At 45.6% G+C, this 26,093-nt stretch overlaps 1 protein-coding gene across 3 annotated transcripts in view; it reads right to left on the bottom strand.

Moving 5' to 3' along the window:
- Positions 1–26,093, bottom strand: part of CAMSAP3 (calmodulin regulated spectrin associated protein family member 3) — a 169,219-nt gene that overhangs the window by 18,421 nt on the left and 124,705 nt on the right. For all 3 annotated transcript variants that reach the window (XM_075346362.1, XM_075346363.1, XM_075346364.1), the window contains 11 exons: positions 22,688–22,826; positions 20,186–20,325; positions 20,010–20,085; positions 19,838–19,889; positions 18,176–18,213; positions 18,019–18,091; positions 16,107–17,931; positions 15,873–16,006; positions 15,244–15,473; positions 15,058–15,160; positions 205–323 (listed from right to left, as the gene is read on the bottom strand). In XM_075346362.1, coding sequence (XP_075202477.1) covers positions 205–323; positions 15,058–15,160; positions 15,244–15,473; positions 15,873–16,006; positions 16,107–17,931; positions 18,019–18,091; positions 18,176–18,213; positions 19,838–19,889; positions 20,010–20,085; positions 20,186–20,325; positions 22,688–22,826 — 2,929 coding nt within the window. The remainder of the gene's footprint in view (positions 1–204; positions 324–15,057; positions 15,161–15,243; positions 15,474–15,872; positions 16,007–16,106; positions 17,932–18,018; positions 18,092–18,175; positions 18,214–19,837; positions 19,890–20,009; positions 20,086–20,185; positions 20,326–22,687; positions 22,827–26,093) is intronic.

The following is a 26,093-nucleotide window of genomic DNA, read 5'->3' as shown; positions in this document are numbered from 1 at the left end:
AAATAAAATATATAATTTTAGACAAATAGACAAAAACAAGCTTAGACGTCACAGCCGATTGTTTTAATTTTGCAAAACTGCAGTAAATAGAAGTCTGCTCAGCAAACCGTGCATGTAGGGAATGCGCTGATCAAACGTACGGAGATGGGCAGCCCGAGATCAGGACCAGAGAAAAGTCAGACTAGCCATGAAGACATAGATTACCTGTGTACTCTGGGATGGAGGCGGGAGACGATGCAGTAGAACCAGTATCCCAGTCCTTGTCTCCATTCTGAGTGAAGAGACCCCGGTTGGGAGACATTAGTCCAGAGGGGGACACCGCCCTGAGAGGAACGGAAAATGGATTAACATCAAAGGAAACTCCCTGGTAAGATTTGGTGCATACACAACCGAAAATAGTAACAGAATAAGCATATACCCTGCTGTGAAAACAAGCAAGTAAAAAGTAATATAAACATGGGGTACATAGTACACACGGTTTTGGATCAAAAGAAGCGTAACACCAAAGTACCCAGTGTTATCGACTGTATTTTTTGAATTAGAAGACACACTTTTCCTCCCAAAACTTTGGAAGGAAAGTGAGGGGTGCGTCTTATAAGCCAAATGTAGCTCATCATGGGTAGGAGGGGGGGGGGGGGGGGAATGGTGTCACAGGAGGCAGGGGCAATGCTGCGAGCGGTGCATTGTGCTTCGGGCGGTGAGGCAGAGGCAATCTTGAAAATGTCGGCAGTGCAGGCATCAAATAATGGCACCTGGAGTTGGCGCGTGCGCAGATGAAAATCTCTGCTCAAGATCTCATTTGCCCACACCGCCTCTGGCCCATTGATCTCTCAGCAGCGGACCTGCCGAGATCTCATCTGCGTACGCGCCACCTCCAGGTGCCATTTTCCCTAAGTCCGCTACTGGGAGATCAATGTGCCAGAGGTGACGCATGCGCAGATGAGGTCTTGAGCTGAGAGCACATGCTGCATAGGCGCCAACTCCCTGCGCCATTATTTGAAGCCTGCACCGAGAACAGTTTCTGGATGCTCCTGCCTCTTGTATCTTGTTGGAATTACCCAAATGATATTCGATTGTGTTAGCTTTCTTTTGGTTGGTTTACTGTCCCATACTCCATCTTGCTATGGCATGTAGGGCCTTTAGGGACAGTCGACAGTGAGTGGAAGCGCCATCGGCAGGATTAGGGTGTCAACATCCACGGAAAGGTAGGAACGAGAATAAGGTTGACTAGGGGCAGCTCTCCTTGCTTAGTGTTTGTATGTGTTTTGTTTATTGATACTAATTGATACACTTGATAATATTGGGGCTCATTGGGAATTATTCCATTTTATTGTTGTATCACTATTAAAACAGATTGTTAGGTTTGTTTTTTTTTAAAATAGTCTTTAGTTTTTCATGCTTCTGCCTCACAGTGCCCACAGCCAGCATATGGGAAACCCGTTGCATCACCCTACTCCACCTCCGCCCCTGCCTCCTGTGACCCTGCTTCACCAGCACTGCCACACCCCTTCCGCTAAAACACTACTGGATTATAAGACGGACCTCTTTTTTTTTTTTTTTAGTAACCTTTTTTCCCCCCTAAATTTGGGGTGCGTCTTATAAAAGGAAAAAAACAATATATGTACTATGACTTTTTTTTTTTTTTTGAGTCTGGTATTTGCTTATATTGTTTCTGTCTTAGGTTTTGTCTGTAAAATGGCCACAGTGTGAACGTGCTTCTATGCAGTGCACGTATACCAACTTATATCCTGGCTCTTGTCTTTGGTTTTGAATGTTTTATGTGCAGATTTTGATTCAAATTTGTTCTAAATTTTGTATTTATTTTCCCCCCCGTTTTCCCCATCCCTAATTTTTCCAGTTCATACCCTACCAAACATTTAAAAATCAATAAAAAAAACATTTACATGAAAATTTGCTCTAAATGTTATCCTACACTAGCTTACAGGGAAGCCAAACACAAACAATAAGTCACCTATTATTTTCAATCAGGTTTTTGTAAATGAAAATCTTGCAATTTTCACACTGGCCACTTTAAACTTTAACTTTCTCCTGTTGCAGGGGTCATAGTAATGAAAGCTACTAAATATATATATATATATATATATATATATATATATATATATATATTATATATATATATATATATATATATATATATATATATATATATATATAAATATAAATGATAATATTTAAAAAAACATAAAACGACAAAGTAAAGGGAAAAAATATACATTTTATGTAAAATAAAATAATAAAGCTAACACATTCACTATCACCATATCCAGAACAACTCAACCTATAAATCTGTCGCACTAATTCCTTCAGTGAATATCGTAAAAAAAAAAAAAAAGAAAACCAAACAAGCATGGCATAAAAACTATGCTTTTTCATGAAACCGCTTAAAGTGGAATAGGATGCAATCAAAAATACAAATGTATATAAAATGATTATCACTGTAAATGTCATTTTGTCCTGCAAAAAAAAAAATAAGCCACCAAACCGCTCCATTAGCAGAAAAAAAAAAAAGTTATAGCTCTCAGAATATACCGATATTAAAACAATTCATTTTACTATAAAATAGAGCAAAACCTAAAAAAAACCAAAAAAAAAACCTTAAAAAACCCCTCAAAACAACAATTCCTGAATTTCTGTTTTTGTTTATTCTGCCTACTAAACATTGGAATAGAAAGCGATCAAAAAATGTTGTATGTCTAAGAATGGTACCAATAAAAACACCAACTTGTCCCACAAAAACCCCTCACATGACTCTTTTGGCAGAAATACAGAAAAATTATAGCTCAAATTATGGCAATGCAAAAACTTTTTTTTTTTTTAATTGAAAAGTGTTTGATAGCAGTCAAACATAAAAATTGATATAAATCAAGTATTGCTGTAATCGCACTAACCTTAAGAATAAAGTCGTCTAATCACGTATACTATTGGTGAATGAAGAAAAAAAAAAAATAAAACTAATTGTTCCCCTTCTCTTGATTTTTTCATTCTTCCGCCCAAAGATCGCAGGACAGCTCAAATCACATTTATGCTGTGCTCCGGGCTGAGCGCTTACATCGAAATTTTCATGTAAATATCTGAAATATGTGATTTAGACAGTCTACAATGAGGCAGATGGAGACACTGTGGACGCTGTTTAATCCAGCAATGTCCGTCTTTTTTCAGGTGTACATAAAAGTGTAGTTGGCCAAAGGTTTGTGCATCTCTTAAAAGCTGGACACCCCTACACAGAGACCAAACTAGAATGTTTTGGGCACTAGAATGTTTTGGGCACTAGAACGTTTTGGGCACTAGAACGTTTTGGGCACTAGAACGTTTTGGGCACTACAGCGGATGATTTTCACTCTGCAACTGCCAGTGTGTGCTTATTTCTGGAAAACACCCATAGCGTAAAAATAGTCATACTACACTCATACTCTAATATCCAGAGGGGTGTAAATTCTAATAAGGTATCACTTAACCCCTTCACGACCGCGGGCAGTAAAATTACGTCCTATTTTAACGTGACATAACGACCAGGGACGTAATTTTACGGCCTAAAGTTCATTTGATTGCCGTGGCCATAGCAACGGCTTTCAAATGATGTCCCCTGCTGTTTCTTACAGCAGGGGACCTTTGCTTCACCCCAGGGGGGGGTGGCATCGCCACCCCCCATCGACGATCGATGTGATTGGCTGTTCAAATCTGAACCGCCAACCACATCTTTCGCACTGATTTCGGTAAAAATAATGCCGGAATTAGTGCGATACTATGAGATCCGGCTATGATGTGCTGTAGCATGTACAGCAGATCATAGGTGGATCTCAAACATGCCGCCGCCAGCCCCTGCACCACTGATTGGAGCGATCGTGCTATGACGCGCAATCGCTCCAATCAGTGTGCAGTGGGGCGGTCTGATCTGCCGGTGGCCGCCCTCCCCAGGCCTGTGCTGGTCTGGGGACCCTCCCCCAACATGTCTTCAGCATGCAGCACTGGCTGGTACTAGTGGTACCACGCCACCGCTGCTGCTGCTGTCACGGAGCAGGAGCGGTGAGTATTGTGCTCACCTTGCAGCCCCTGCGCGCTCTTGTGATTGCTCCTGCTCGCTTCCGTAATGGCCCCTGCTCGTGCCCCCCCTGCGATCTGCCCCCCCGACATCCCGATCTGCCCCCCGCCATCTCTATTCTGCAGCTCCTCCGGTATCTCCCTCCTCCTCTGCTCTCCTTGCAGCCCCTGCGCGCTCTTGTGATTGCTCCTGCGCGCTCCCGTAATGGCCCCTGCCCGTGCCCCCCTGCGATCTGCCCCCCCGACATCCCGATCTGCCCCCCGACATTCCGATCTGCCCCCCGACATCCCGATCTGCCGGCCTCCCCCGTGATCTCTATTCTGCAGCTCCTCCGGTATCTTCCCTCCTCCTTTGCTCTCCCCCTCCCCCTCTGCTCTCCACCTCCCCCTCTGCTGTCCCACCCAACGTCCTCTTACCTGTCTTCACCGGCCGGTCACATCTGCCTCCATCGCTGGGTCCTTCTTCCTGGGTCTTCTGCTGAGCTGTCTAACTTCCTGCCTGCTGCTGCTGTAAAGATGTTCCTCCTGCTAATCCTCTGGGTACTGTGAGTATAACTTCTTTTTTTTTCCTCTATTCCCTGTCCATTTTTACACCTCGTGCGTCCCGCCGAGCGCTGATCAGGGATGCAGATAACGTGTCTGCATCCGTGGTCAGTTTTCGGCGGGACTTTTTTTTTCCCGTATCCCCGACGCTTTTTGTATCGCATCAGTCCGTGCGTCCCACCGAGCGCTGATCAGGGATGCACATAACGGATCGGCATCCCTGCTCAATTTTTGGCGTGACTTTTTTTTCCGTATCCCCGATGCTTTTAGTCACGCCAAAAATTGAGCAGGGATGCCGATCCGTTATGTGCATCCCTGATCAGCGCTCTGCGGGATGCACGGACTGATGCGATACAAAAAGCGGAAGGGATACGGAAAAAAAAGTATCGCATCTGTCCGTGCGTCCCGCTGAGCGCGGATCAGCATCCCTGCTCAATTTTTGGCGTGACTTTTTTTTTTTTCCGTATCCCCAGCGCTTTTTGTATCTCATCCGACCGTGCCTCCTGCAGCGGCCGATCAGTGCACTGCGTCTGTGCGTTTGAAAAGTCAAATGGCGTTCCTTGTCTTCTGAGCCCCGCCATGCGCCCAAACAATTGATTTCCACCACATATGAGGTATCTGCGTACTCGGGAAAAATTGCACAATACGTTTTATGGTGCATTTTTTCCTGATACCGTTGTAAAAAGAAAAAAAAAAAAAGCTACCTTGTTGCTGCAAAAATTTAAAAAAAAAAATAAATAATTTTCACGGTTCAACGTTATCAACTTTCAGTGGAGCCCCTGGGGGTACAAGGGGCTCACTAAACATCTAGATAAATTCCTTGAGGGGTCTAGTTCCAAAATGGGGTAATTTGTGGGGGAGCTCCACTGTTTAGGCACCATAGGGGGGGGTCTAAAAACGTGACATGGCGTCCGCTAATGATTCCAACCAATTTTGCTGTCAAATGGTGCCCTTCTCTTCTGAGCCACGCCATGCGCCCAACAATTACTTTCCACCACATGTGAGGTATCTGCGTACTCAGGAGAAATTGCACAATACGTTTTATGGTGCACTTTTTCCTGATACCCTTGTGAAAAAAAAGCTACTTGGTTCAAGTAACAGTTCTGTGGTAAAACAAAAGAAAATTGTATTCATGGCTCAACATTATCGACTTCTGTGAAGCCCCTTGGGGCTCACCAAACATCTAGATAAACTCCTTGAGGGGTCTAGTTTCCAAAATGGGGTCACTTGTGGGGGAGCTCCACTGTTTAGGCACCTCAGGGGGTCTCCAAACGTGACATGGTATCCGCTAATGATTCAAACAAATTTTGCTGTCAAATGGTGCTCCTTCTCTTCTGAGCCCCGCCATGCGCCCAAACAATTACTTTCCACCACATATGAGGTATCGTCGTACTCAGGAAAAAATGCACTATAAATTTCATGGTGTATTTTTTCCTGATACCCTTGTGGAAAAAAAAAGCTACTTAGTTGAAGCAACAGTTTTGTGGTAAAAAAAAATAAAAAATATTTTCACAGCTCAACTTTATAAACTTTTGTGAAGCCCCCAGGTGTTCAAAGTGCTCACCAAACATCTAGAAAGATTATTTGAGAGCTCTAGTTTCCAAAATGGGGTCACTTGTGGGGGAGCTCCATTGTTTAGGCACCTCAGGGGTCTTCAAACCTGACATGGCGTCCGCTAATGAGTGCAGCTAATTTTGCGTTCAAAAATTCAAATAGCGCTCCTTCCCTTTCGAGATCTGCCGTGTGCCCAAACATTTGATTTCCACCACATATGAGGTATCTGCGTACTCAGGAGAAAATGGACAATACATTTTATGTTGCATTTTTTCCCGATACCCTTGTGAAAAAAAAAGCTACCTAGTTGAAGCAACAGTTTTGTGGTAAAAAAAAATTTTTTTCTTTTCACGGCTCAACGTTATAAACTTCTGTGAAGCCCCCAGGTGTTCAAAGTGCTCACCAAACATCTAGAAAAATTATTTGAGGGCTCTAGTTTCCAAAATGGTGTCACTTGTGGGGAGCGCCATTGTTTAGGCACCTCAGGGGGTCTTCAAACCCGACATGGCGTCTGCTAATGAGTGCAGCTAATTTTGCGTTCAAAAATTCAAACGGCGCTCCTTGCCTTTCGACCTCTGCCGTGCACCCAAACAATTGATTTTTACCCCATATGAGGTATCAGCGTACTCAGGAGAAAATGCACAATAAATTATAGGGTGCACTTTCTCTTTTCTCCCTTGTAAAAATGAAAATTTTATGGCTAAAGTAACATTTTTGTGTTAAAAAGTAAAATTTTCATTTTTTCCTTCCACATTGCTTTGGTTCCTGTGAAGCACCTAAAGGGTTAATAAACTTCTTGGATGTGGTTTTGAGCAGTGTGAGGGGTGCAGTTTTTAGAATGGGGTCGCTTTTGGGTATTTTCTGTCACCTCGGCCTCTCAAAGTCACTTCAAATGTGATGTGGTCCCTAAAAACAATTATTTTGTAAATTTTGTTGGAAAAATTAGAAATTGCTGATGAACTTTGACCCCTTCTAACTTCCTAACGAAAAAAAAATTTCTTTCGAAAATTGCGCTGATGTAAAGTAGACAAGTGGGAAATGTTATTTCGGAACTATTTTGTGTGACATATCTCTCAGATTTATGGGCATAAATTTTCAAAGTTTGAAAATTGCGAAATTTTCAAAATTTTCACAATTTCCTAAATTTTTACAAATAAACGCAACAAATATCGACCTAAATTTACCACTGACATGAAGTACAATATGTCACGAAAAAACAATCTCAGAATCGCCAGGATCCGTTGAAGCGTTCCAGAGTTATAACCTGTCAAAGTGACACTGGTCAGAATTGCAAAAAATGGCCCGGTCATTAGGGTGTTTTAGTGGCCGAGGGTGAAGGGGTTAAGGGGGGGTTTTCACTGTTTAGGCACATCAGGGGCTCTACAAATGGAGTCCCCAAACTACTCTAGAAAGAAGGGAATTTTGTTACTTACCGTAAATTCCTTTTCTTCTAGCTCCTATTGGGAGACCCAGACGATTGGGTGTATAGCTACTGCCTCCGGAGGCCACACAAAGCATTACACTAAAAAGTGTAAGGCCCCTCCCCTTCTGGCTATACACCCCCAGTGGGATCACTGGCTCACCAGTTTTAGTGCAAAAGCAAGAAGGAGGAAAGCCAATAACTTGGTTAAACAAATTCACTCCGAGTAACATCGGAGAACTGAAAAACCGTTCAACATGAACAACATGTGTACCCGAAAAAACCCAAAAATCCCGAAGGACAACAGGGCGGGTGCTGGGTCTCCCAATAGGAGCTAGAAGAAAAGGAATTTACGGTAAGTAACAAAATTCCCTTCTTCTTCGGCGCTCCATTGGGAGACCCAGACGATTGGGACGTCCAAAAGCTGTCCCTGGGTGGGTAAAGAAATACCTCATGTTAGAGCTGCGAAGACAGCCCTCCCCTACGGGGAGGCAACTGCCGCCTGCAGGACTCTTCTACCTAGGCTGGCGTCCGCCGAAGCATAGGTATGCACCTGATAATGTTTGGTGAAAGTGTGCAGACTCGACCAGGTAGCTGCCTGGCACACCTGTTGAGCCGTAGCCTGGTGTCGTAATGCCCAGGACGCACCCACGGCTCTGGTAGAATGGGCCTTCAGCCCTGAGGGAACCGGAAGCCCAGCAGAACGGTAGGCTTCAAGAATTGGTTCTTTGATCCATCGAGCCAGGGTGGCTTTGGAAGCCTGCGACCCTTTACGCTTACCAGCGACAAGGACAAAGAGTGCATCGGAGCGGCGCAGGGGCGCCGTGCGGGAAATGTAGATTCTGAGTGCTCTCACCAGATCTAACAAATGTAAATCCTTCTCATACCGATGAACTGCATGAGGACAAAAAGAAGGCAAAGAGATATCCTGATTAAGATGAAAAGAGGATACCACCTTCGGGAGAAACTCCTGAATGGGGCGCAGCACTACCTTGTCCTGGTGAAAGACCAGGAAAGGAGCCTTGGATGACAGCGCTGCTAGCTCAGACACTCTCCGAAGAGATGTGATCGCTACCAGAAAAGCCACTTTCTGTGATAGTCTAGAAAGTGAAACCTCCCTCAGAGGCTCGAAGGGCGGCTTCTGGAGGGCAACTAGTACCCTGTTCAGATCCCATGGATCTAACGGCCGCTTGTACGGGGGTACAATATGACAAACCCCCTGCAGGAACGTGCGCACCTTAGGAAGTCGTGCTAGACGCTTTTGAAAAAAGACGGATAGCGCCGAGACTTGCCCTTTAAGGGAGCCGAGCGACAAACCTTTTTCTAACCCAGATTGCAGGAAAGAAAGAAAGGTAGGCAATGCAAAAGGCCAGGGAGACACTCCCTGAGCAGAGCACCAGGATAAGAATATCCTCCACGTTCTGTGGTAGATCTTAGCGGACGTGGGCTTCCTAGCCTGTCTCATGGTGGCAACGACCCCTTGGGATAATCCTGAAGACCCTAGGATCCAGGACTCAATGGCCACACAGTCAGGTTCAGGGCCGCAGAATTCCGATGGAAAAACGGCCCTTGGGACAGTAAGTCTGGTCGGTCTGGTAGTGCCGACGGTTGGCCGACCGTGAGATGCCACAGATCCGGATACCACGCCCTCCTTGGCCAGTCTGGGGCGACGAGTATGACGCGGCTGCAGTCGGATCTGATCTTGCGTAGCACTCTGGGCAAGAGTGCCAGAGGTGGAAACACATAAGGGAGCCGGAACTGCGACCAATCTTGCACTAAGGCGTCTGCCGCCAGAGCTCTGTGATCGCGAGACCGTGCTATGAAGGTTGGGACCTTGTTGTTGTGCCTGGACGCCATTAGGTCGACGTCCGGCCTTCCCCAGCGGCTACAGATTTCCTGAAACACGTCCGGGTGAAGGGACCATTCCCCTGCGTCCATGCCCTGGCGGCTGAGGAAGTCTGCTTCCCAGTTTTCTACGCCGGGGATGTGAACTGCGGATACGGTGGAGGCCGTGGCTTCCACCCACATCAGAATCCGCCGGACTTCCTGGAAGGCTTGCCGACTGCGTGTCCCTCCTTGGTGATTGATGTATGCCACCGCTGTGGAGTTGTCCGACTGAATTCGGATCTGCTTTCCTTCCAGCCACTGCTGGAAGGCTAGTAGGGCAAGATACACTGCTCTGATTTCCAGAACATGGATCTGAAGGGTGGACTCCTGCTGAGTCCACGTACCCTGAGCCCTGTGGTGGAGAAAAACTGCTCCCCACCCTGACAGACACGCGTCTGTCGTGACTACCGCCCAAGACGGTGGTAGGAAGGATCTTCCCTGTGATAATGAGGTGGGAAGAAGCCACCATTGCAGAGAGTCCTTCTGTGAAAGGGATACTTTCCTGTTCAGGGATGTTGACTTCCCGTCCCATTGGCGGAGAATGTCCCAATAAAGAGGACGCAGATGAAACTGCGCAAACGGAACCGCCTCCATTGCCGCCACCATCTTCCCGAGGAAGTGCATGAGGCGTCTTAAGGAGTGCGACTGACCTTGACGGAGAGTCTGCACCCCAGTCTGTAGTGACCGCTGCTTGTCCAGCGGAAGCTTCACTAGCGCTGAGAGGGTATGAAACTCCATGCCAAGATACGTTAGTGATTGGGTCGGTGACAGGTTTGACTTTGAGAAGTCGGTGATCCACCCGAACGTCTGGAGAGTCTCCAGCGCAACATTCAGGCTGAGTTGGCATGCCTCTTGAGAGGGTGCCTTGACAAGTAGATCGTCCAAGTAAGGGATCACAGAGTGTCCCTGTGAGTGCAAGACTGCTACCACTGCCGCCATGACCTTGGTGAACACCCGTGGGGCTGTCGCCAGACCGAATGGCAGAGCTACGAACTGAAGATGGTCGTCTCCCATCACGAAACGTAGAAAACATTGGTGCTCTGTAGCAATCGGCACGTGGAGATAAGCATCTTTGATGTCTATTGATGCTAGGAAATATCCTTGAGACATTGAGGCAATGACGGAGCGGAGGGTTTCATCCGGAACCGCCTGGCCTCCACGTGCTTGTTGAGCAGTTTTAGGTCCAGAACGGAACGGAAAGAGCCATCCTTTTTTGGCACCACAACCAGATTGGAGGAAAACCGTGTCTTGTTCCTGAAGAGGAACAGGGATTACCACTCCTTCTGCCTGCAGAAGAGCATCGGCTCGGTGGGGAGGTGGGGACGTTCTGAAGAATCGAGTCGGAGGACGAGAACAGAACTCTGTCCTGTGCCCGTGGGCACAATGTCCCTCACCCACCGGTCTGTGACCTGTGGCAGCTAAATGTCGCCAAAGGCGAGCGAGTCTGCCATCAACCGCGGATGCGGAGAGATGAGAGAGCTGAGAGTCATGAGGAGACCGCCTTGGTAGCGGTTCCTCCGGCTGCCTTCCTTGGGCGTGATTGAGCCCCCGGAAGCTGAGCCCCTCTGAGGCTTTTCAGCTCTTTTGGACGAGGACAATTGGGACCTGCCCGAGCTTGGGAAGGACCGAAACCTCGACTGTCCTTCCAGGACAGCATTAATAGGGTAAGTCGCAATGCAGACATTGCGAGGTTACGGACGCCCCTGCGGCACAAATGTACATATGCTCAAGACCAGCTGTGCAAGAACAGCTGAAAAGCTTAGGGTGCCCATACGGCTGTAAATGCCGGAGCAACCGACACGCCGATAGCCTCATAGACAGATTTCAACCAGAGTCCATCTGTCTGGCATCTTTAAGTGAAGTCCCATCTCCACTGCAACTATGGCTCTAGCCGCAAGCCTGGAGATTGGAGAATCCACCTTTGGACCCTGGGTCCCGCGCTTGACCACGTCAGGGGGAAAAGGATAACGTGTATCCTTAATACGTTTGGAGAAAACGCTTATCTGGTAAGCGTGGTGTTCCTGGACTGCTTCTCTGAAGTCAGCGTGGCCAGAAAAATACTCAATATACGTTTGAGCTACTGAAATGGGACTTCTCCTGCTGTGAAGCTGACTCCTCCGCTGGGGGAGCTGAGGGAGAAATATCCAACATACGATTGATGGACGCTATAGGATCATTCCTTATGGCGTCACCATCCGGTGTATCCGGATTGAGAGCGTTGTCAGGATCAAAGTCCTGATGAGCTACGTCTGCCTCATCATACAGAGAGCCTCCTGGGACCCCCCCCGGAGCACCGATTTTATTCCCAATGAGGGTGGCCAGGGAGCAATGATCCAGATTGCCCATGGCCTGTCCGGACTGCAAGTCTCTATCCCATTGCAACTCCATCCCTGTCCTTGGACAGGGTTGTCCTTTGGCCACGTCTAGTAGAGACCCCGGCTGACCAAGTGCTCCAGGGGAGCATTGCACATAATGGGGTTCAGTGCCGTGGAACAGTATCACATGCAGTAAAAACAGCATCGAAAGCCTGTGTTGCTTATATGCTGCTGCCGACTAGCCATCTAGGATATAGAGCCAAGAATGGCGACCGTACAATGTAATGTATAGCATACAAGCATAAAGTACAAATGAACACTGCAGCACATGCAATACAAGCAGCATAGAAAGCCTGTGCCTTGGCACCCCTGCTTTTCTGCTGCTGTAGACTAGCCATCTAGGGGAATATAGCCCAGAATATCGACCATACAGTGCAATGTATAGCATACAAGCATAAGTACAAATGAACACTGCAACCCCTGCAATACAAGCAGCATAGAAAAAACCTGTGCCTCAGCACCCTTGCTTTTCTGCTGCTGTAGTCTAGTCATTCTAGGCGAAAATAGCCCAGACTAGCGACCGTACAGTGCAGTGTATAGCATACAAGCATAAATACACATGAACACTTCAGTACATGCAATACAAGCAGCATAGAAAGCCTGTGCCTTAGCACCCCTGCTTTCCTGCTGCTGATGTGTCGCCATCTAAGAGGGCATATAGCCAAAAATAGCGACCTATGCAGTGTAAGCATAAAAATACAAATGGACAACTGCGGTATTTAGTGGGGTCAGCACTTCAGGTGCCGCTTACCGCCCGCCTATAAGCGGGTGTGTGGTCGCCCTAGTCCTGTGCCTGGTTGCCCAGAGTCCGATCTCTCAGCTCGGACTGCAGGAATGGCTGCCGGCGTCCTTCTCCAGCTCGTGTGAGTAGGGGCGGGCCGTGGGCGTGCCCCCAAGTCAGAGCGGGAAACCGGCGTCCCACAGTGTCCAGTGAGAGGGCTGGAGCATGTAAATAAGGCTCCAGCCCTCGGCGCTGCTGATTGTACAGCGTCTCTCCCCTACCCTGATTGACAGGGTGGGGGCGGGAACGAAGCGGAGCTAGGCCGCAAAAGCCGGGGACTGGATTTATAGGCGCCGCCGCCGTAAAAGCGCGGTCGGCGCTAAGTCCCCGGCGCACTACAAGTCCCAGCCGCGCCGCCGCTCCCGGAGCGTCCGGCGCGGTAGTTCCCCATACATAAAGTCACTCAGCTAGGCTGCAGTGACTGTAACCCTTTACTGTCCCCGGCGCACTAGCACACCCAGCAAGTCTGGAGTGTGCTGTGCCTGTGTGTACGGGGACACAGAGTACCTGAATGGTGCAGGGCCATGTCCCTGAACGGTACCCAGCTCCGTATCCAGCAGGTTCAATGGGTCTGTGGATGGAGCCCGGCCTCAGGGCTTTGGGGCCGGTAAGATCCCACTTCCTCAGAGCCCCTCAGGGGGATGTGGAAGGAAAACAGCATGTGGGCTCCAGCCGCCGTACCAGCAATAGGTACCTCAACCTTACAAACCACCAGCGGGGTGAGAAGGGAGCATGCTGGGGGCCCTATATGGGCCCTCTTTTCTTCCATCCGATATAGTCAGCAGCTACTGCTGACTAAACAGTGGAGCTATGCGTGGATGTCTGACCTCCTTCGCACAAAGCAGAAAACTGGTGAGCCAGTGATCCCACTGGGGGTGTATAGCCAGAAGGGGAGGGGCCTTACACTTTTTAGTGTAATGCTTTGTGTGGCCTCCGGAGGCAGTAGCTATACACCCAATCGTCTGGGTCTCCCAATGGAGCGCCGAAGAAAATTCAAATAGCACTCCTTCCCTCCCGAGCCCTGCCGTGTGAGAAAACAATACTGTACAGTCTCATGTGGGGTATTGCCATGTTCAGCAGAAATTGTGTAACAAGTTATGGGGTCTTTTTTTTTAGCCTTTTCCACTTGTGTAAATAAAAAATGTGGGGCTAAAACAGTATTTTAGTGATAAAAATGCAATTATTAGTTCTTCACCATAGAATGGTGTAAAATTCTTTGATATCTGTGGTGTCAATATCCTCACTGCATCACTAGATGTATTCATGGAAGGGTTCAGTTTGTAAAATGTGGTCACTTATGGTGGGTTCTGATACCTTAGTCTCTGCTAATGTGACATGGCACCCACAAACCATTTCAGCAAATTCTGTATTTCAATATGGCGCTCCTTCCCTTCTGAGCTTTGCACTGTGCCTGAAAAGTAGTTTCTAACCACCCGGGAGAAATTGCATTACAAATTATGTGATCCATTTCCTCCTAATAGCCCTTTTGAAAATTAAAAACTTGGGGCTAAAAACATTTTAGTGGAAAAAAAATAATTTTTCATTTCCGCAGCCCATTGTTACACAATTCTGTGAATCATCTGGTGGTTTAAAGTGCTCACTACACCCCTAGACGAATTCATTAATGGCCAAAACGGGGTCACGTGTGAGTGGTTTATTATGTTTTGGCACCATAGCGGCTCTTTAAATGTGACATGGCGACTGCAGTAGTCTATTCCTGCCAAATCTGCGCTTGAATAGCGCTCCTTCCCTTCTGAGCCCTGCCGTGCGCCAAAACAGTAGTTTCCCACCACATTTGGGGTATCTGTGTATTCACGAGAAACTGCACAACAAATTTTAAAAAGGTTCATTTTCTGCTGAATTCTTCTGAAAATAAAAAATATGGGGCTAAACGTTTTGTGGGAAAAATGTGATTTTTTATTTTCACTGATCAATGTTAAAATATTCTGTTCAGCACTTGGGGGTTCAAGGTGCTTACCACACCTCTAGATAAATTCCTTGAGGGGGTCTAGTTTCCAAAATAGGGTTACTTCTGGGGGTTTTCCACTGTTTAGGCACCTCAGGGGGTCTCCAAATGAGACATGGCGTCCGTTATCTATTTCCGCAATTTTGCACGCAAAAAGTCAAATGGCGCACCTTCCCTTCCAAGCCCTGCACCCAAAAAGTAGTTTTATATACATATGGGGTATCGGCGTACTCAGGAGAAATCGTACAACAAATTGTATGGTGCACTTAACCATTTTACCCTTGTGAAACTGCAAAATTTGGGGCTAAAGCAACATTTTTTTTCTTTTAAAAAGCATGCTACACAAAAACTTGATTTAAACAATAGGTTGTTATGGATGATAGAATCTCTAGCAATACTAGAATGCAAAAATTGTCTAAACGTTTTTCATTATCTCCATATTGCATTTTCTACATAGAGATCGGATCTTTACCTTGGTGATCGAGGTGATTTTTTATATAATCCGCTACCATTGTCATTCCCCACGGTAGAGAGGGACATGGTGGACTGAGAATAGACTTTACTCAGTTTAGAGCCTAAAAATTAAGGAAAAATGTCAATTTTTATTCTTCCCTATTGTTGTGGAGTCCATCCCATTCTCTGTGATGGCCAATCTTACCTAATAGTCCTCTCACAGGACTTCTGGAAATAACAGAGTCATCATGGAAGACTGTTTTAGGACGAGGTTTTTTAACAGCTCTAACAGTCATAGGTTTTTGACGAAGGACTTTATCCAGGTCTTCCATGATCTTCAATTGATGTCGACGTTGGTACTCCTGCCTGGTAAAGTCCCCTCGCCGTTGCACTGCCTCCTCTTCTTTGCGTTGTTCTTCCTGTTGTTGCTGTCGACTGAAAATGAATGAATGAAAAGTCAGCAAGAACAACAATGGAAAGCTAGAACTGTGTCATCCCATCATGTCATGAGTTACATCCAGGGGTGCCCAAAGAACCTCAAACATATTGTCCCTCCTGACTGTTAGCCTCTTGTTCTTTAACATTGAAAGGGTCAATACCAACACCCCTGGAGGTCTAAACTGCTTACTCTGACCAGTAGCTGAAAATGAATTTTCCTGTCCCTATTAATGAAGAGTAGAGATTAAAGGGAACTATTAAGTATGCTGTAGTGTCTGAGATAAAGCACAAAAATGGCTTGTAGGAAGCCCGATGCCAACGCGTCTCCTCATCTCCCCAGCCCCCAGATTCCATTCCACCAATTCGAAATCATCCAGAAGTCATTCATGATCTTACCTGGCCTCCTCTTTCTTTTCTTTTTCCTCCTCTTGCCATTGCTTTCTCTTCCGTGCTTCCTCCACCCTCTTCTGCTGTTTCTCCAGGAGAGCCGCTCTTCTTTGTGCCATCTCATCCTCCGTGCGTTCCTCACCCTGAAGACAAAATATTTATTTACATCAACTTTATTTCCAGAAAGAGTTAAAAAAAAACGTTCAACCATTTAGAAATGCATATGTCTGCCGACTTCCTTACCTTAAAGAAGAATCCAACTCCTCTCTGCAATCCTTCTTCTCCTGGAGTTCCTTCAAGTGAGTCCATCCCATCGACGTCGGCCTCTTCAGTGGGCAGCAATTCAGATAATGGGATCTCAATCAAACTAGTTCGTTTTGCTTCTTCTCCGGCCAATGACCCGACACCACTGCTCTGAGGAAACACTGAAGCCACGGGACGCGAGTTCCCATGACTTTCATTAATTGGATGAGTTTCTTCATCTTCTTCCTCTGCGAAATGTATGGAGGACCGTGTCTGGACCGGAACTTTGCTGGGGGAGAATTTACGTAAGTGAGGTATCGTGTCCACGTTCGTCGGAGGGGTGAGTACTCTGTTCAATGGTGGAATCTTAAGCTCAACAGGACGAGTATTTTTGGGACTCTTCGGTGCAATTGGTTGTACCTGTAGTGATCTTCTGGTATTGGGCTGGGGAGATTTTGGAGCCATACGTGAAGGCGACTGTGAAGGGGATGCTGGGGAGGAACGAGGAGTTTGGATCTCCCTGGTAAGTCTTGCAGGGGGTGATGACTTTGGCCGATGGGCTGGCGGTGAGGACTTTGAGGCTGGTATAACCCAAGCTTTACTTTCTTTCTTCATCAGCTTTTCCTGTTGATCTGAAAGTCTTTTCATATCCGTCTGGAGCGAGGACAGTGCAGTATTCAGCTTTGCTACTGCCCGGTTATACTCCCCTAGGTTGTCCTCTAGTCCTGCTTTTGTCACATCTGGGGAAAAGCTGACTTGTTTCTCAGTGCGATTTTTTATAGATGCATCAGGCGTCCTCTCGTTAAGTTTTTCTTCGTCTTCACTCAGTTTTTTAAGTTTTTCATCTTCATTTTCTTTAGGAAGTCCCTCATCTGGAGACATTTTTAAATCGTCCAGTCCTTCATCGTCTCCGTCTTCTTCTCCATCCCTCCTTTTCAACTGGAGGAAGGCACTCTTCCCAAGACGTTGTCGGTGCTTTGTAAATATCGCTTCGATTCGTTTTTTCTGAGCCTCAATAGCCCTTCGTTTTTCTTCAAGCCTAGCACCAAGCTGGCTCATCTCAGAGTTCAAGGCTGGACTCTTAACTGGGGACTCTTCAGCTTTTTGTGCCCATGTGGTTGTATTAGGAGAATTAATAGGAACAGAAGGTGGGGAACCATCCGGGTTTACTTTGGCATCAAGTTTCTTCTTGCGTTCAGCAAAACTTGTCATCTTTGCACCTGAGCCAGCAGAAGAATCAGCTTGGGAGCTCAGTGAGCTTCGACTGGATTCTTGAGTATGTCTGGTCTCCTCTGCATCAGAATCTAGGCTATTATCCCGCAGTACAGAGTCATCATCTCTCGAGAGCCTTCTAGAGCTATCATGAGTCCTGTAAACACCCAAGTTTGGGGCAAGCTCCTCTTCCGCTTTAGATGGCTTGGATTCCTCTGGCGAGTGAAGATAGAAACCATCCGGTGCTCCGTCTGGGAGAAGCCGGGTTTCAGAACTGTGGATAATCTGTAATGCTTCCTCAATAGTTGGGAGATCGGCCTGTGTTCCTTGTCCACCACTTGGTTTCTCCTGAACCTGCAGGTCATTGGTTCCTTTCCCAGTTAATGGGACTTTTTTAAAGGTGCGGGGTTGCATTGGAAATTCAGATCCGTCCTCTGTAGGGGTATATGTAGATTTTGTAACACAGTTTGGTGAGGATGGAGCATATACTGGAGGAGTTAGGCTGTCCGAGCTAACAGACCGAAGAATGTTTACAGGGTTCCCCATTACAATGTCTACGTCACTGTCAAGCCCAAATGGTATACTAAAGGAGACTGCCTGAGACAAAGGATGACTATGGAAAAGAAAAAAAAAAAGTCAACGTAAATACAAAGTACCCAAAAATTAGCATATCTCATTTCTAATCAATATGCCAAAACACCTTAATGGGTTTTTCGACCAGGTCTTTCCAAATCCATCCATGTGGGACATTGATGATGAGTGAGGCAAAGATCCTACAAAACAAGGACAATCGTGAGATAAAATTGCTAAATTTAAAAAAAAAAAAATTACATCATTGAAAGAAAAATCAGATTTACCTGTGGTTCCAGGTCGGAAGTTAAATACAGGAGAACCCCTGAAAAAAAAAAAAAAAAAAAAGAGTGAATCAGTGAGGAAGATGTAAAAAATATGGCTACAGAAGTTCATGGTGAAGACAAAGTGGAGGGGTGGTCTATAGCACCGAATTAAAGTAAATTCAGAATAGTAATGATTGGGCAGGGACTGACAGCTCTCCTGAGATGTCCATTTTACTGAATACCTATATTTTATAAAGAAACACTAGCACGTTTTGGAGAATTTTTAGAATTATGTCTTAGGTAATTCCTCTTATTACACGTGAACATTTTGGAATAAATTGACAACTGGGTGTTACTAGTTTGAAGAGTGACAGAGTGTGCAGGGACACCCCTCAATCAGTGCTGTATGTTTAAGACCACCTAAGTACATGCCCCTATGGTATAGTAACACCTATTTGTCAATATATAGATATTATAAATTTCTAAGAGGAATAACAAAGAAAAGACAAAAAAGGGTTATGAGAAAAGAAGCCCCAAAACAGAAATGACGGGAGGAATGCAAGTATTAACTAAGATAGACATGTCTGTAGAGCTGACCGATCTTCCTTAAACTTAAAGCAATTCAGCATGCTATACTTGCTTATTTTTGTCAGGGATATCTCGAGAAATAGTTTGCTAAGTGATTTCAAATGGTATCTGCATAACCTGTTATCTAGATACAATTGAATTCTATGGTGGAACAGGGAGCCGTTAGCTCCTTGCTCCACCATTCTGCCTGTGTGTCTGAGGGGACTTTATACTGTGTTTTGGTCAATATGGGCCATCACAGGGACATCTCGAGAAAGTTTGATAAGCGATTTCAAATAGTATCTACATAACCTGTTATGTAAATACAACTAAATACTATGGTGGAACAGGGAGCCGTTAGCGCCTTGCTCCACCATTCTGCCTGTCACTGAGGGGACTTCATACTGTGTTTTCTTCAATGGGTGCCATCACATGGACATCTCAAGAAACGGTTTGATAAGCGATTTCAATGGTATCTGTATAACCTATTATGTAGATAAACTGAATACTATGATGGAACAGGGAGACATTGGCTCCTTGCTCCACCATTCTACCTGTGTGTCGGAGGGGACTTCATACTGTGTTTTGGTCAATGTGGGTCATCACAGGGACATCTCGAGAAAAAGTTTGATAAGCGATTTCAATGGTATCTGTATAACCTATTATGTAGATAAACTGAATACTATGATGGAACAGGGAGCCGTTGGCTCCTTGCTCCACCATTTTAGCTGTGTGTCGGAGGGGACTTCATACTGTGTTTTGGTCAATGTGGGCCATCATACTGTGCATGCGATGTAATTTTCTCTGTGTGGAGGAGCATTTCTGCATATGTGAAGCAATTGATATACCTTTCGCTGTCTTTAAAGTTGAGAGATAGGCACTTATGACTGTATGTATGTGTTGTGATCCCAATTTAGACCTATGATATGGAGGCCCCCCTGAGATTTCAATATATGCTCCTAGTTCTGGTCCTGCAGAAGCTAGTCTGGCTTGGGGGGGGGAGGGGGTCAACAAATTTAAAAGTAGGGATCCTCCTTGAAACCGAAATCTAAAAGAATGTGTCATACTGTGTGGCGAGCTGGAAGCCTCGCAATAAAGCTGGCAGAATATACCTACCCCCCGCTGTGTGCACTGGACGGTGTTGTACTCTCATTTCCGAGCTGAAGATCTAAAAATAAAAAAATCGCAGACAAGTAAAAATAATTAGATAAATAGGCAATAAAAATATAAAACATTTAATATTTATCGCATTATCAAGTATGATGAGCAGGGGTTCCAATTTTCTTACCTTTAGGCTGAACAAAGTCTGGCTTGGCGACCTCGAAACAATGATACAGATCAGCTAAGAGCGAAAGGAGATTCACCTGATCCGGAGAGGAAGAAGAAAAAAAAAAAAAAGAAAAAATATGTTATTCATGTCCACCTCTATGATACATGGTGGAAGAAGCCATAAACCTGTCTTACCCGCAGGGCAGTGGGCACATAAAGGAGGTCCTCCAGGGAAAGTGGGCAAGATGGCGGCAGATGGTTGGTATAGAAGTCTCTCAAGAGCTGAAGGTTGTAGAGACTGTCTGCCACGGACATAGTATCCTTTAAGCAGACATCTGAAAAATAAATAAAATTAAATGAAACTGGGGATTGAAAATTGCATATTGTACAGGTTGTGGAAGAGGCAAAATCTCCCCCTAGACCTCAGGTCCAGGAGACGGCAGTATCTTCCCCCGAACTGCAACCTCAGCAATAAAGACCAGTCAATCTGCTGAGCAGAAGAAATCAGAAGGAAAGGCCTCCCTGCTTTCTTGGATACATTTCTGCAGTCCTGCTTATTTTGGCATCTTGCAGTGTTACAAACTGACAAATTGCTGTTTTAGTTATTTTAGCTTTATGGAATGTGTCATCAGAAAAATGGCCTATTTTTATGTTAAATGTATTTTTTTCCCTTCACATTTTGCATATCACTATCAGGGGTGGACACAGACAGATGAGGCCAAAAGAAATACCATTAGTCTATTACCTAGTGATCGGTACAGAAGCCTTTCCAGCAGTCTCATTACCATCACAGATATTATTCTAATGTTAGTGTCACGACTGTCTTCTTGTTTTTGGAGACTAGTGGCAGCTCTAGAGCTCTGCATTTAAATGTCATTTCCTTTGGCACTGAAGTAGTTCATGCCAGTTTTTCTGTTTGCAGCTCTGCTGAAGTTGAGGTCAGCTGTACCTGCTTTCCCCTTGTGTTTAAATAGTCAGGTCTCCCAGCAAGCTTTGCTGACTATACAAACAATTTGTATGAAAGCTGCCTTGGTGGAAGGAGCTGCTGTGGACCTTTCAGAAGTTGTATCCTCTCCATTTTGGTTCTTTATCCCATTTGTCTTTCTTATCCCTGTGTGCATTAGTGCAGAGGTGGAACTAGCGTCTACCACAAGCCAACGTGCTAGTCAAGGCCACTACAGAGTTTTTCTTAGGGTCTCTCGTTCCTGTTCGGTGTCAGTTGAGAAAACTGTATAGGGCCTAGTTAGGAGCATAGGGCCACTGGCAGGTGAGTGCAGGAGGTGTCTATCTACCCCACTGACTAGAGCGAGGGTCCACAGTTGTTATTGTGTCTCCAGTGTTTCCCCTACCTGTTGGTTGTAGTATATGGAATATCTATCTAGCTATCTTTTGGGACAGACACCAGGCACCTCAGCCTATCAATTGTTATCGGTGCCGGCGGTGGTAGCAGGTGGCCGTATATGCTCAGTTCCGGAGCTGTTCAGTCAATGGATAGTGGCTGTGGCTGGGTACTGCACACCTGCCTTCCATTCAAATCAATAGGAGGAGGATGTACAGTACGTAGCCGCTATCAGAAGACAGGGTCCGGAGCATTTCCATTTGCCGGCTGTCACACCAAAAACAACTGCTCGGTGGGTGCAGGGTGTTGGACCCTGGCCAGTTAGACATTGATTACCTATCCTAAGGCGGGCTTTGCACGTTGCGACATCACAAGCCGATGCTGCGATGTCGCACGCGATAGTCCCCCGCCCCCGTCGCAGGTACGATATCTTGTGATAGCTGGCATAGCAAAAAATTATCGCTACGCCAGCTTCACATGAACTAACCTGCCCTGCGTAGTCGCTCTGGCCGGCGACCCGCCTCCTTCCTAAGGGGGCGGGTCGTGCGGTGTCATGACGACGTCACACGGCAGGCGGCCAATAGCGGCGTAGGGGTGGAGATGAGCAGGATGTAAACATCCCACCCACCTCCTTCCTTCTGCATAGACGCCGGTGGCAGGTAAGCTGATGTTACTCGCTCCTGCGGCGTTATACACAGCGATGTGTGCAGCCGCAGGAGCGAGGAACAGCATCGTACCTGTCGCTGCAGCATAATTATGAAAAAGTCGAAGCCTGCAACGATAATACGATAACGCTTTTGCGCTCGTTAATCGTATCATCTAGCATTTACACACTAAGATGTCGAAAGTGACGCCGGATGTGCGTCACTTTCGATTTGACCCCACCGACATCGCACGTTCGACGTTGCAACGTGCAAAGCCGCCCTAAGGATTGTCCATCAATGTAAAAGTTGTGGACAACCCCTTTAATAACCCTTGTATGTCAAAAGGTAAGAAACCATACTTTCAATTCAAAACTAGTATTTTTAAACCTCCAGTGAACCAGCAGGGGGGGACGATCGGAGGTAAAATAATAACCACATAATCTAGTGTACATGCTGTGTTGCAAACTATATTTTTCAACATACAGTATATGACTCCTTTCTAAAATAAAAAATTGCCAATTTCTTAGTTTTTATTACTTAATGCAATTCCCCATTTTTGCACACCATTGATAACATGCATCCATTAGGTTTCCCAAAGGATACCAGATCTATCACGTCACGTTTTTGTGCCATTTTCGATAACGTGGAAAGCCGACCATTGGATGAGGATTATAAATCTTTCTTTTGCTATAGGAAGGTTTCACCTCTACTCACCCTGTAGTCGGAGTTCAGCCGGGCAGTAATAATGGACCAAGGCGGCCAGGGCACTACCATTGGACAAGTCTCTCAAGGATGATACGGATGTAAAACACGGGGTCTGTCTGGATAGAGCTTTGTCTTTTCGATATCGTATCTGGTGGAGAAATCAGGAGGGAATAAAAGGCAGGATTAACAGAGCACCCTGAACAAGCATAGCTGACTGCTACCAGGTGCACGGTGTCTAAGCGTGTAAGATATACTAAATACATAGTAAGAAGCTACTAATGTGATAAGGCTGTCGGCTAGTGTTAACACCAATTATATATGAGGCTTTACTAGTAACCTACAGCATTGAGTGCAGGACATGGAGCCTGTTGTATTACAAGTCCCAAACAATTACTTCAAAAGGTGTGTGTGCGCAACAAAAGTCATCATCATATACATTACAGGCCGGCGTGTGAACAAGACATGCAGCCACTACGAGGGTGTGTGCGCAAAACCAATATACATTCAGCAAGCTGCATAGAAAAACAACAAAAACAAAAAAAACGGGAAAAAAAAACCATGAGAACAATCTAATACAACTGCACACGGAACCGGCAAGATATTCTGTTAAAAAGGGGTTAATGGGACATTCACAAAAAATATTTAACCAAAATAACAAAACATTTCACCAAAACTGGTTTTCTTCCTTTTACGCTTGTTTGTATATAGGAGATATTATTAAAGCCTGGAGACGATGTTGAGGAACATTAAGCTGGCTCATCTGGTTGTCATCAGAAAATGTATTTTCCTACAATTTATCAGCTAAAAAATATGTATCTTCTATGAATATTGAAATCTATAGATAGTCACTAAAATTTGGCAAAGGCATGAGATAACTGTCAGTTGAATGTGGGTTTAGCCGTCAATTATCGCTCCCGACTCCCCACTTATATGAATGCTCAGCTTGGGTGAAAATATTAAAAAAACTGCCCGATCCTTATCTTCCCCCACGTCATCTGTCAGGACAGAGTCAGAAAGGCCCTCAAACAGATTAGATGGCAAGCCAAAATTGTCATATTTTCGATGATTTATCTAATGTGTATTGGGGAAATGTAATAAATGATTGTGTTATTGTCATCTTGCCCATTGGCGAGATTGGCCAACCATCTAACATGTATCGGGTGACCTAGCTCTCTCCGGACACATGATGTCGGTGAGGCAAGGATAGGACTTATTGACTTTCAGCAGCCGAATCTCATCTTCCCCAAGGAGATAAGCCTTCACCAGTCTGACAGTAGCTTACTCTACTCTCTCTATGTATAAAAAAAAGTAATTCAGAAGAGATAGTCGTTCATCTGACTATTTTCGAAAGTTAGGAAAACAAATGACCCACCATCATTACCTAGAAAAGATGTCCATCATCTGAGGTAACTAAAACTGAATGGCCAATGGCCTACAGCACATACCACTCCTTTGAAGAAATGATGGTTCAGTAGACGATCGTTCACGGATTACACTGTTCTGTATAGATGGAGCATGGACATTCAAACATTTCTTCTAGTACAGTGTTTCTCAACTCCAGTCCTCAAAACCCACCAACAGATCATGTTTTCAGGTTTTCCTCAATCAGGTTTTCAGGATTTCCTTAATGTTGCACAAGTTGTGGAATTATTCCTTGTCTAATATTGAGGGGAAACCTGAAAACATGATCTGTTGGTGGGTCCTGAGGACTGGAGTTGAGAATCCCTGCTCTAGTAGGACCCAGGATTCCCACAAATAGAGGTCTACGGAGAAGAAGAGTCCAGTGGGGCCTGGAAGCCCCATAGTTTGTTCTGCTAAGAACTACCAACATACTACATACACTTTCTAATGCTGTTTTAAGACTTTCAATAGACCCGGACATCACCGCCTGAACTCGGACTGGGAATATTGATCTGTATTCAACTACCCTGAAGAACAGTTTGAGGCAATAGACTTGTCAGGAGATCTGCAGTCAGTCTGAACATCGTGGTCTATACTTTTGGACCAAGTGTGAAAAAGTCCTAAACATTGGAATTGCAAGTGAGCCTCAACTAATTTAGGTGAACTGTTGTGCGATTCATTATCTTCACTTGAGCACGGTGAAGCAAGTCTTCATCCAATAACCATTCTTGTGAGAGAAACATAATGGAAGAGTCAACCAAATAGCACAGTGTTATGAGCTTTGGGCACAGTTTTCTGTTCCCAGTGCTGCCAATATACCGAATTATCCCAGAGCTGTGTGAAGTGGCCATATTTTTGGTGGTGAGGACTCCATCTGCTGCCAGTGACCAGAAGCTCCTCACAAGTAAATATATATCCCCATATTTAAGGGAAATTTGTCTTTGCTCAGAAAAAGAACGGATGGTGTTTATTTCTTGCACCGCCAAGATTTTGGATCTAAAATTAACATATTCCTCACCAACCATCTGTATATAAAAGAGAAGCTAAATTTATTTTAGTAAATTTTATCCAACATGGAAAGTCAAAATCTTTGCAAAGTACTTTAAAATAGGTGATTTTTATTCATTCCTGTAAAAAAATAAATACAATATATGTCTGTAAGTGGCTTCAAACCCCATTCTTTTCCCGTCTATTTGCCTGCCTTAAGGCTACGTTACACACAGCGACATCACTAGCAATGTTGCTGATGAAAAAACCCGCCCCCGTCGGTTGTGCGTCACGGGCAAATAGCTGCCCATGGCGCACAACATAGTTAGTCCTCGTCACACATACTTACCTTCCTAGCAACATCGCTGTGGCTGGCAAAACGCCTCAGTTCTCAGGGGGAGGTTCGTTTGGCGTCATGGCGGCGTCAATAAGTGGCCGCCGAATAAAAGCGGCGGGGCGGAGATGAGTGGCCGGAATATCCCGCCCACCTCCTTCCTTCTTCATTGCCGGCGACCGCAGATACGATGCTGTTCCTCGTTCCTGCGGTGTCACACATAGCGATGTGTGCTGCCGCAGGATTGACGAACAACCTGCGTCCTGCAACAGCAACGATATTTGAGATTAGAACGACATGTCAACGATCAACGATATGGTGAGTATTTTGATTGTTAGCGGTCGTTCGTACGTTTCACACGCAACGATCTCGCCAACGAGGCCGGATGTGCGTCACGAAATCCGTGACCCCAACGACATCTAGTTAGCGATGTCGTTGCGTGTAATGCGGCCTTAAAGGGTGCTTTACACGCTGCGACATCGCTTGCAATTGCTAGTAATGTCGCGAGCGATCGCACCCGCCCCCGTCGTTCGTGCGACATGTGATCGCTGCTGTAGCGAACAATATCGCTATGGCAGCGTCACACGCACATACCTGTTCAGCGACGTCGGTGTTGCTGCCGAACAATCCCTCCTTCAAGGGGGAGGTGTGTTTGACATCAAAGCGGCGTCACAAAACGGCCGCCCAATAGAT

This window comes from Anomaloglossus baeobatrachus, chromosome 4 (assembly GCF_048569485.1).
Source record: "Anomaloglossus baeobatrachus isolate aAnoBae1 chromosome 4, aAnoBae1.hap1, whole genome shotgun sequence".
In the NCBI taxonomy this organism is placed as follows: Eukaryota; Metazoa; Chordata; class Amphibia; order Anura; family Aromobatidae; genus Anomaloglossus; species Anomaloglossus baeobatrachus.
Note: the sequence above shows the minus strand (reverse complement) of the source record. Positions and strands in the feature narration are given on the sequence as shown.